A 12,541-nucleotide genomic window follows, 5' to 3' on the forward strand; every position below is an offset into this window, starting at 1 on the left:
GGTTGGGGGGGCTGGAGCACCTCGCCTATGAGGACAGACTGGGAGAGTTGGGGGTGTTCATCTGGGAGAAGAGAAGGCTCCGGGAAGACCCCATAGTGGCCTTTCAGTACTTGAAGGGGGCTACAGGAAAGATGGGGAGTGACTCTTTATCAGGGAGGATAGGGATATGACAAGGGGTAATGGTTTTAAACTGAAAGAGGGCAGATTTAGATTAGCTATAAGGAAGAAATTCTTTAGTGTGAGGGTGGTGAGGCCCTGGCCCAGGGTGCCCAGAGCAGCTGTGGCTGCCCCCTCCCTGGAAGGGTTCAAGGCCAGGCTGGACGGGGCTTTGGGCAACCTGGTCTAGTGGAAGGTGTCCCTGCCCATGGCAGGAGGGTTGGAACTAGATCATCTTTAAGGTCTTTTCCAACCCAAGACATTCTGTGATTATGGGAACCAACTTCAGTTTGCTGGAGTACCAAAATGTATCTCTGATTCTGCTATAATCATTAATCTAATCTGAAGGTGGTGAAGTCAGCTCTCTTAGCATAAGTAAACTTATTTCACTAGTTTTAGCATTAGAAGTGAAATAAAATAATTTAAAAAACCCACACTCACATCTGGTTGGATTTTTCCTTCATAGTAAGAGTTAGTTTAAATTGTTCTGTTGTCATTAGACCCAGAGTATCAGAACATGTGGAGCATACAGTGAATTCTTTAAGAGGGGAAGAAACACAAGGTCTTTTGTGTATTAAAAAAGCTTGCTTTAAATGAAGGAAGCTTTGGCAAATATGATTACCATTGAGCGACACCATTCTGGCAAAGACAGATGGCAGCCCTCAACCTTACAATACAGGTTAATAAAATTCTCCTTGATAGTTCAAAACTACCTGTTTTCCATGCTGGTGATGGAAGAAAGGGATCAAGTAAGACACAATATTGAATGACCTTCAACAGTTGTTTAAATGAAATCTTTATTATGTCAATTGCTTTTCTGGGAAATTTCTGTCATAGTAAATTACACTGAGGTACTTTCCATGACACAGAACTCCTATATTCTCTAATATTATCTAGCTATTCATTTCTTCATATCCTTTTACACAGCACTTCTTAAAGTGGTGTCATCTTCAGTGCTATGGTAAAGGAAGACATAGTAGATCTGAACAACATACTGTTCTTAATATTCTGAAGAACTCTTCAAGCTCCTACTTTCAAAATGCTTGCTGAAGTAGCCAGTGAAGTGGAGCATGCTCCACTCTCAGATGGAGGGCTTCAGGACATAGCTAGAGAAAGGATTGTGAAGAATTTGTTGTCTGAACTCCCTTGAACTGGCTCAGAGCTTTGTGCACTGAGGGAGGCAGACTGATCCAGAATTTTCTGCACCATTCTATATGACTTCAGAACATGATTTCCTGTCAGTTGTTTTTGGAGATATTTCCCCATTTCAGGACCTCAAAAAAATACCTAAAATATCACATAGTTGCAGTTTAATAAATTTGTTGCCAGGCATCCCTTTCTCTACCTGAAAGACCAGCCTAACAAAAACAAGCAACTAGAGCAAGACCATGCAAGAAATTATTTTAAAATAAATGTACTGTTTACTGTTACAGGATCTTTATAGTATTAATAGCAGAAGTGAGTGGGGACTTTCGTTGATTCCATAGTTATGAAAAAGTTAACCCATACACTTGCATCATCAGTTGTTTATTCTAATTGCTTGTAAACACAGATGCTTGATCTACTGTACCATGTTTTGATTTTTATGCTCCTTTAATCATAATATGAAGTAGTGAAACCTTGCTGTGTTTTAAAAAAAAAACAAGGAATATTTGCAGTATAGTTATTCCTTGCAGGGACTCTTGTCAGAGCAGCTTCAAAGACAATAGTCAAGTGACAACTACTGTAAATACATACTAGAAACTTAATAATAAATTCCCATAAGAACAGTTGAATCAACAAAGCTTGTGAATATAATTGAAACTGGTAATAGAAACAAGACTATAGATAGCCATTTCATTAGATGACAGTGTCTTGATGATTTAACAAAATGCTGTAGCAAGATCTTAATTTGTTTTTTTTTTTGTGTTCATGTGCTGCTAAACTATATCTGTCAAATGGACAAAAACATCTGATGGATGTTCTGTTAAGTCATTAAACTAATCTGGGTTGTTCAGACACTGGTACTGAGCTTGAATCATTTCAGAATACTTAAAAAAATTGCTTGGTAGTAGGTTGGTATAGAGATAATTTAAGAAGTATGCAAGAAAGATAATTGAGCTGTAGTCTGATTTTCCACAGGCTGTGTACTAGGTTCATGGAAGCTAACTTGGTTAAGTGTGTATGAGATATCTTTTAGTCACTTCATAGCCTTTACCTCCCCAAATCAATTCTTTTCATCAGGATAGTTAGATGCAAGCTGAGGTAAGCCACTTTTCACACTGCAGCTCTCCTGCTAATGGAAACAGTAGCAGTGAGGTACGTGCTGGGGAAGTGGATATGAGTTCATCAGAAAGCGTCTGCTGCTTGCTTTAACAGCTGGTCTGTGTCTTCAAAGACAGCAACTGCTGGGATTGGCATATCCCTTTGCTGCTTATTTTGCATCTCTCAGTGTAACTCTGATAGAAGAGCTGGTGATGCAGGGCTGCTTAATAAAAACAATTACCTAAGACAAACAAACCAGAGTGGGAGGAACTATAGAAAAGGACACAGCAGACTTTTTTTTTCATGAGTTCATTCAGCATGTTGCAATTCGATGTGTTCTTTGTAAGGCATAATACTGATGTGTCACTAGTCAAAATATGCTTTTGTTTGATGTGATTATGACTTACACAATTGTTTTAAATAAAGCTTGCACTGTTCCTGGTGCTCATAATGAAAAATTTGCTATACTGGATTCATTTCTGATCAATCAAAATGTAAACAGATCAAGGTGACAAAACATAGTCCAGTGTAGATGAGGCACAAATGTATTTTCTAAGATTCAGGGCTGTGATTCAGAGGTAAATTTAGGAATTCTGTAAGTGGTAATGAAGGAAGAAGAGATATTTTGTGATGTGGAGACCCCTACTTTATGCATGAGTTCTGTATCTCATATTTCTCAGGCACTTATGCTTCTACATGAGCTCTTAATCAGTGTATTCCAGGCCTTTCTTTTTCATGACACTTGCATAAAGGATCTCATCACACCTACTGGTGAAATTACAGTGCTTTTCTCTATCTGTCATGTTGGAAAAAAAATGTTTGAAAGTTATTTTGGTTAAGTGTTTTTTTTTTGTTTTTTTTTTTTTTTTTTCCCCCTTAAATAATGTCTTCTGTCTTTTATCAGATTTTTCAGCATTAGTAACAAGTAAAAGTTTTGGTAGGGAAAATTTGCAGTAGCAGTTTTACACTTACTTTTACAGCTATTGTTTTGTCCTGGAACTTTAGCAAAATATAGAACAAACTCCCTTCCCCAAATTCTGTATTTTTCTTTGCATCAGTATTGGAACATTTTTGCTGAATTTTTCAGTCCTAGACTACTCTCTGCAATATATCACATTTCAGTACTAACCATTTATAAGCACAGTTGTGGATGTGTTTGTACTAATTTTGCTATGAATATAGAGCAGGACCATGATTAGTTTTATTATAGGAGCCACTGGTTGTGTGTTACTAGCAGAGCCATATTGGAAAATGCCTGCAAACATTCTGTCCACCTCCCATTCCCTCCCTCTATCCCTGAATAAGGTTATGATTGTCTCAGATTAGCTGTATACATTGAGGGATTTCTGGATGATTGAAAGTAAAGTGTTCTTTAGGATGTTTCCTAGGGTAGACAGACACTTGAAATAAGTGATACAAGGTACCTGGCAAAAATTAGGTACCTACCAAGGTAGAGGCATACACTTTAAGGAGAAGCTGACTGATTTTTTTTCAATGGAAAGGTCTAAATTCTTGCTGCCCTGTGTGAAATGTTAAGAGAAAAATGCCCTTGCAGTACGTCATTGGTGGTTATGTGTGACAAGCTTATAAACAGTAATGATCAGAAACTACTGTTAAATACCCTGTTACAGCATAGCATGAGAATGGGTTTGTGGAAGACAATAGCGTTATAATAGATTTTCTACTCCAACTTCTAGGTGGTAGATAGTGTGTTACATTTGGCAAAGGGTGGTTCACAAATTAAAAGTGAGTTTTGTTTACAGCGTGGCATTTGGGAAGTGTATTGTGAATAGCAGGCCTCAATTTTCTTTGGAGGGAATTTGTTCAGTATGGAGAATTTCATCAATGTGCCTTGTATGCAGCAGATCCCACAGGACAGTAGTGTTGGAAAGTCAGCAGTGAGAAAAGTGTAGAGTCTACTGGAAAAGCTGCTGTCTGCCGCATCCTTGCTTTATAATTGTAACATTATATATATATATATATATAGGAGTATTCCATCATAAGCATGCCATGTTAGGTATCCTGTCATGTGGGACACTGTATTTAATACTTGAATCCCATTGCAGTTGGAAGTAATGAGAAGCTAAAGAATGGAAAAAGTTGGCAGATGGAGGAAACAACTGGGTTACAACAGCTGAACCAAAATCCAAGAAAAGATCACTGAACTCTGTAAAGATCCTGCAAAGGGTGGACTAAAGAAATTTTGAGCAGCTTGTATGTCACATGAAATGGGATAAATCTACAAGACAAATACTGTAATTAAACTACAGCTGTGAGTCAGTAGACACAGTGAGAAATCACCTATCACAAGTCTTACGAGTTGCCAAAACCACTAGATAGCACTGAAAGCAGTTCTGAGGTCGGTTGTGTAAGGTCACTAGAAGAGGGCAAAAAATGGGGTTTGAGTGTGAGCTTGATTTGGAAACAGATAAATACTGATCCTGGAATTGGTTTGAGGAAACCAAATAGTCTCGGTGAATTCAAGAAGTGTCTGTAAAAACCTGAAGCTAGTCAAGGCCCTTTCAAACTGAGCATAGCTCCAGAATTTAACCAACCTCAGTGATTTTTTTTAAGCTTATATCTAATCAGAATTTTCCATTTTCCTACTTGTATCAGTTACCTCTAGACTTGTCTATACTATCCAATTAAGTACTGAGAACAGCAGTCCTTATGTTTTATAATAAGTATGAAAAATTCAAAGACGAAAAGGACATTATCAACACTAAAGTTTAATTGCTTTGTATATGTAATTCTCTTCAGAAGCTTCAAACCTTGCCATATTGAAGAAGTGAATGTTTGCATCGTAATCAGGTGCTTACACTATAAAGCATTTGTATTTTTTTGCAGAAAATCTATAGCTTGCTATGATATAAATAAAGTTAAAATTATTTTATGCAACTGAATTTATTTTTAAATCTGCATTTTTAAAACAGATCTATTAAATTTTGCTATCAAAATGAAGTTTAAGACAAATTATGAGACTTCAGTAATTATTCATGGCTATTAGTGTTGGTTTTGCAGGCACAGAGTGCCCATAATGTGGTCTCTCAGTTCCACAAAAAAGGGCTTTTAAGAGAACCATTGGTAACTGACTTCTGCAGGATCTTCTCTGATAAGTGTAGTACCTTATAAATGTGGCATGAAAATTGATTTTATGAGCCACTAGTCCCAGAGTTAAAGTGTTATCAGGATTGCTAATAGCCTAATCTGAGTTTGAGATACCCATTATCGTAAATTGTTGTTAGTTGTGAATTCCCATCAGAGCTATTTTTTCAGACCAGGCTTCCATAATTATGATGATTTTTATTCATAGCAACAATATTTTTGTTTTGGTATATGTACCACTATCAGACCCTGTAATGATTTTGTTATTTGAAAGGGTACAGCCTCTTAGAGGCTTGAAAAATGCTGAGAATTCTGGATCACATTAAGTAAAATGCTTAACTTGCATATATAATGGGGCCAGTTAACATATTTAACTGCTTTGCTCTCCCTGGGTCGCTATGCTGCAACCCTGATTATAGTGGGGTGAGAGGTGAATGGGGCATTGAAGTTATCCCAGGTTATGTACAGGCTAGCTAATCCTATTTAAAAAAAATGAGAAATTTGAACTGTGAATTATATAATATGGGAAACTTTTATTCTTCGGAAATTTGTCTTGCCAGAGTTAGGAAGAAAATAAGAGTGAGAAAAGAATCTGAGAAGACAAAGTGAAAGGGAAAAAAAAGGGGTAGTATGGGGTATTTTTTGGTAAGGTTTTTTTTTTTTTAAGAACATTACTGGTTTTGGAAAACAATGAGTTTTTGCAGCTGAGAAGGTGAGGTACAGGTGAAGTATACATTCTTATCTTAGGAACAATCATGTACGTATTCATTCAGCCTTATATGCACTCTGTTTAACTTTTAGTTAAAATACAAAAACAATAATGAAATAATTATACATTTTGTCAGTACCAGTTACTGGCAGCAAGCAAAGTTCTAAAAGCATGGGATTTTTTTTTTTTGCATATTTTAAAACCTGATAATCTATTTGTAAAGCTAAAATATAGGGAATTAGATTGCAGAATGAAATTTCCCCCTTTTGTACCACACTCTTGACTTCCAGTGTACCAACAAACCATTTACTGGACACAAGCTGCTTGATTTTTTTAAAACTAATTTACAAGGAAAGAAGAAATGGCTTAAAAATTCTAACAAAAAACCCCAAACCCACTCATAGCATTAGAAAGAATATTCAGATTTTTCTCATCTTGATTTTTCCTTTCTTTGACAGTGACTTGTTATCTTCCAATTATGTGGAGATTCACTATGAAGATGGAAACCCCAAGTTTTCTAAGGTATTGTGCTCTTAAAATGTGTCAGAATGGTCTTTCTGAGGGGACAATGCCAATAAAATGTAAAAAAAAAAAAAAATAATTTTTTTGCAAGACTTAAAAACACCGTAAGCCCTTTTCCACACATACAAGGTGACCTCATCTTGTAAGGATACCTCAGTAATACAAGAAGAATTGTACAAAAGAGGAAAGCTGTGTGTCGAGGTGAGGGGTAGGCAGTGGTAGGTGGTAGTAGTGAAGATGATCCAGATACTGCTGGAACAATTGCATCTTGTAAAATGTAGGAGGTGGAGGGGTTGAAGTCACTATAGCATAGTCTTCATTAATTATTCACATGTCCTTAGCACAGAGTGCGAGAGGGAGGGATAATGGTAATGTAAGGCATTCAAACCAGGAAAATTTGAAGTGACTTCTCTTTGTAAGAATTACACAGTTGTGAAACAAAAAATGAAAGACTTCACTCCAGAGATTAAGGCTTCAGTTATTACAAAACCAGCACATTGCTTGACATCCAATTAATTACATTTGTCAAACTAGCTCCCAAATTTAATTCAGTGCCATAGGCTATTGATCCAAAGACAAAAAGATTAAAATTATGCAAGATAGTTTAGCCCTGACTAAGAGTCCCAGGTCAGTCTTTTTGTTTGTAGTAACAAAATGAGGACTAATAGGTTCCTAGAAAGGTTATTCCCTTAAAACTATGTTTTCAGGGAACGACTTCATATTTGGTGTGAATGCTGGAATATTTGTTGTGAGTTTATTGCATGTGAAATACGTCTCTTTAGGGTGGAGGAGAGTAATCATTCAAGTTGCATTTATGCCTTCATCAAGTTAAGACTGTTATTTGTCCAACTATTAGATGTTTAGTTTATTATTTTGCCCTTGTTATAAAGAATCTCAAATAAAACAATATATTGCAGATTAGGGCAAAATGAAACAATGCAATATAATTACTGCAATATACTGTTTTGTTTTCTTCCACCAAAGAAAAAGTTTCATGCAACATACTAAGAAAGTTGTTTCATTAGGACTCAGAACTGTGCAGAATAGGCAAAAATGCTAAATAATGCAAGAAAACAGTTCCCTCTGGCATTTAGACAAGCTCATGCAATTGTCAGCTGCAGCACTAGCATTGAGCACTGCGGTTGCTGAATCATGAATCTGACTGGAAAACTATATTAGAACTTTAGACTCAGCAAATGGACTACCTTTGTATGCTGCAGTAACTTGATCCAGACTTCCTAGGGGATGTTCTCTGAATTGATTTATTTAGAAATAATAATGGAGCTCCTGAGGTCACATTAATCTGTAAAAGGCTTTATAATAAGTTCAGAAGATATGCACGCAATTTGTGTAGGAGATCAAATAAGGACTGTATCCTGGTCTTTTGCAGTATCTTATAATCTTTTTTACACCTTAGTAAGTAAAAAATTGTTTTGTTTCCTGATGTGGATGTAAAGAAGGGCATATCTTGATGGAAAGTATTTTATTTTCTAGAAGGGGGTAGTTTATTTCAAGAGTGAACACATTGAAGAAAAAAGAGATATTTCTTTATTTGGATAGCTGTTTTCTAAAAACTTCTTGAAAAGCTACTTATGTGAGAGAGATAATCACTAGTTCATAAAAAGCATGGCTTATTCATTCTCACTGATGGAAAGGTAAATATGTAGTGATTGTTTTCTGTGTAGAACTTTGATTTAATTATGCACATAGTCTGTTAGGAATTTAATTAAAAATCTGAATAACTCATTAAATAACATGCAAAATGGAAATAATGCTGTGCATACTTAAACAAAAAGTGTTTACATTTTTGGTACTTCCTTGAATTTAAATAATTTAGAAGGAATGGTTTAATTATGCATGTTGGAATTCAGATGACATGACACCAGCATTGAGAATATTTTGATGATGAATGGTACTTTTTTCAAACAATGTGTGAGAGAGGCAACCACACTGAAGGATTTTTAATAAAACTTTTTGAGCTTATTTTTAATCTTTAGTTTAGCTGGGGTTATTGTTGATAGACATTAAAGATCAACTACTTAAATAAGGTAAATTGGTATCATTCAGTTTTCCTCATTGTGGCTTCACTGACATATAACAGCAGAATTTCTGGTATTTAAGAGCTTCTAAATTAATTAGTCCTTTTTCTTTAGAAAAGTCAAAGTAATGCTTTAGAAAGTCAAAGTAATGTTTCTTGGCTTCTTTCTAAATGTCCATAGCTTGAACAGTCTATTGGTGTTATTCTTGATGCTTTGTTTCTGTTCATAGAAAATAAATACACTCTACTTGTTTACTCAGTTGAAACATTCCTATGAAGCCAGTTTATTTTATCCTTAGTCATGATAAGTAGTTCTTTAAGCCTCTAAGAGTCTAATCAATTTATTTCCCAGCAATTCATGGGATTTTAGGGATTGGTAATTCTGCAGTCCAAGTTTGCTCTTAAGCCCTCCTTCTAGAAGCTTTCCAGCCTCTGGGATACAGAATCATGCTTGCTCTTTCTGACTGCATAAATCTTTGTGTTTTCTACAAAATGAGATGGATATAGCTTGATTCAGGTAGGGTGCTCTGACACAAAGTAGCCAGTAGCTTTGGAGTTAGAGCACACATTTAAAAGGTGGGGAGATGTGAGTTGACTCTCCTCAAGGTGACCTGGGAAATTGGTCAACAGTTGGTGGTATAGTTATTAGCCTGCAAGGGGCATTGGCATGTAATGGTCAATATTTTGAAAAGAAAGCCACTCTGACTCTATTTTGTTAGGATCCATCTTGTCACTCAGGTGTGTTCTGAGCATGCTTGAAGTTCTCTGACCACTTTAAGGAGAGCTTAGACCTGAGCTTAGTTGCTTCAGGAGAGGAGAGCTCAATTTAGCTCATTCTGTGATGAAAACCAGGCAGGTCCAGGAAACCTGCACTTTTAATTCAGTGGAAAGTGTGTAGCATTCACTAGAGATTAGTTGTCTTCTGAGCAAGGCTTTTCTGGATCAGAAATTCAAGATTTTCAGTATGTACCAACTCTTCTCTGTGGTATTTTGGTCTCCTGCTTTGTCCTGTTCCCCCCTATATATACACATATTGCAATTTCCCTTATGTTCTTGTGGAGAAGTGGAAGTCTATACACAGAGCTCATTGCATGCCCATTTGGTAACACATTTTGCACTATTTCTATTCAGCTTAATCCCTGCATCAGTTGACTGTTCAAATCTTGCATTGCAACATTCAGGAGAGTCTCCCTTATTCCATATTATTAGGGCCTTTGAGAACGGAGGGTTTTGGATAGCAGTTTGAGATGTAGTTTGCCTAATTTGTTTTGCCTTTTTTTTTTTTTTTTTTTTTTTCCTAAAAAAAGTCTCTAACATTTAAACATACTTGCAGGTAATTTAAATATTATTTTTTTTAAATAAAAGGCAGCAGTTTGTCTACAACATGATTGCTCACTTGCTTAGAGAAACACAAATATCCTACCTTTTTATTTGAATAATTTGGGTTTTGTACCTATTTGGAATTTTATGCAGTTACAATCAAGAGTTATCTTTTAAGTACCCAATTGATAAGTACAATAAAAATGCAACTGTACACTTCAGTGTTGCTAAACTGGATTCACTTTCTGGCTGATTCATCATTAGTGATATTGGTATCTACAGTCTAATGATGTCACATTTTAATTGACAGAATTGGTAGAATCCAGATCTAAGCCCAATACACGCCAGATGATTGATAAACATTGTATCACTTGTAATTTTAACTGATCTGAAGGCATCAAGAGGCAATTCAGTGCTTATGTAACCTGCATTACATAACACTTTTACAGAATCAATTTACAGCAAAGAAATGCACTTAAAACCATCAAGAATGCAGTGACTTCAACAAAAGAATAACTCATGTTACGGCTTGAAGACTTAAATAAATTAGTCTTTACTGGGCACAGTTTTTCTCTCATAAACAATTAGGGCTAGTCATCGGTGTTTACTTCATTAATCACTGGTTTCTCTGAAATTTTACCTAATGCAAGATGTTAGATTTTTTTTTTGCCTTGATTTTAAGCAACAGACATTAAATCATGGTAATTTTGTGTGTGTGTGTGTGACTGTTTGTTTTCAAAAATTATTAGGGTGGAGAGCATTGTTATTACCATGGAAATATCAGAGGTATCAAGGATTCTAAAGTTGCTCTTTCAACTTGCAATGGACTTCAGTAAGTGCACGTTCTCGTTTTTCAAGCAAGGATATTAATTAATTATTACTCTTGAATATTATCTTCTAATATGTGAGGGACTGAAACTCTAGAGGACCAAAGATTTTTGATGTTTTGAAATGCCAGTACCAGCTATGCCAAACTGCTAGTGTTTTTTTCAGTATCATTGTGATTAAAGTCTTTTGATGCTGTCTCATGAAACATTTGAATATGATAAGTGCAAATAAGTATTTTACCAGATGACTTATGCTAAAAGATAAACAAGAATTGTACTTTAGCAGTGCGCATGTTCATTATTTATGTATGATTCTGTCAGCCAAAAGAAAAACTGATCTTTTTGTTAAACTGTACAAGGAAAAAATATAAGAAATTAGTCTTTACTAGGATTAGTTACTGTTAAGTGCAGCTTGGCTTTTGTTTATATTCTGCATTTTAATGTGTGTCTTTGGACTTCCTATTTCCAAGGTAAAATCTTTACTCTTTTTGGTGCTTGATCATTACATTGCCATTACATTCAGTAATAGTTTATTAAAATGCACCTGTTCTTATACAAAAAAAAAAAAAAGATATTTTTAGCCACATGTGTAGTAATGAATGTATATGGGATTTATTTTAATACTGATCAGTTTTTCAGCCATAACTTTGGTTTTGTCTCATCAAAAATCATATCCTGGAGTCAAATGAATTGCCTAGTAATCCTAAATACCACTTCTTTTTCTTCATGTTCTAGTGGCATGTTTGAAGATAGTACTTATTTGTACTTGATAGAACCGATGGATCTGACCCACAGTGCAGTAAGTTTACTTTTATCTAATTTATTTGGTTTAGGAAAGAGTGGAGTAGCAAAGGAATAGTGAAAGAAGTGTTAGAATAAATCAATAAATGAGTGACCTCTCCCATGCATTCATATGAGAAACAAAAATATTTTAAAACACTTGATTGGAATTTATTTAAAGGCAAGAAATGTCTAAGTGAGAATTACCAAAGATTTTTCTCTGCTTTTCTTTAATCTTTCTTTTCCTAGGTATTGTTGATCCTTTAGATGTTGGGAGTAAACTAATAAGACTGTTTCCATAGCAAATGGTTACAGACTGTCAAAAAGCATTTATCAGTTTGCTCTAGTACTTGAACTAAAGTATTTATGAATTCGTAGAAGGGATCTCTGGACGTCATTTATTCATCCCTCTAAATAATTGTATCATATTGCTCTTGACCTGCCGTGTTTCCACAAAGAACTTAATGAAGTAGATAATTATATCTGGGTATCTTACACTTTATATCATGCTCTAGTACTTACCAGTATATGGCAAATAATGTAATGCTGCAGAACTGATACATTTTAAGGACTGTAAAGCTTAACTTACAGTCCAAAGAAAGATCTGAAAAATCTGTGAGTGTTGACACTTTCAAAGAAACTGAATCAACATTCAGAGGAATCAATATAATTTGAATGGTCAATTATTGGTCTGTAAATGAAACTATAGACACACAGGGAAATATTACATCCAAAAAGATTTCTCAGACTCCTTGGGAACAATATTACATGCCATGTGTTAAGCTATGTAATGCATTTTAATGGTGCCACATGTTCATAAAGGTTGTAAGGCTGAAAACT

The 12,541-nt window shown here is 35.3% G+C and overlaps 1 protein-coding gene across 10 annotated transcripts in view; it reads left to right on the forward strand.

The window, feature by feature from the left end:
• ADAM23 (ADAM metallopeptidase domain 23) overlaps window positions 1-12,541 on the forward strand; it is a 75,653-nt gene that overhangs the window by 16,403 nt on the left and 46,709 nt on the right. For all 10 annotated transcript variants that reach the window (XM_033010972.2, XM_033010970.2, XM_033010971.2 and 7 more), the window contains exons 4-6: window positions 6,673-6,736; window positions 10,844-10,926; window positions 11,657-11,720. In XM_033010972.2, coding sequence (XP_032866863.2) covers window positions 6,673-6,736; window positions 10,844-10,926; window positions 11,657-11,720 — 211 coding nt within the window. The remainder of the gene's footprint in view (window positions 1-6,672; window positions 6,737-10,843; window positions 10,927-11,656; window positions 11,721-12,541) is intronic.

Source organism: Tyto alba, unplaced genomic scaffold (assembly GCF_018691265.1).
Source record: "Tyto alba isolate M040663 unplaced genomic scaffold, T.alba_DEE_v4.0 Super-Scaffold_7, whole genome shotgun sequence".
In the NCBI taxonomy this organism is placed as follows: Eukaryota; Metazoa; Chordata; class Aves; order Strigiformes; family Tytonidae; genus Tyto; species Tyto alba.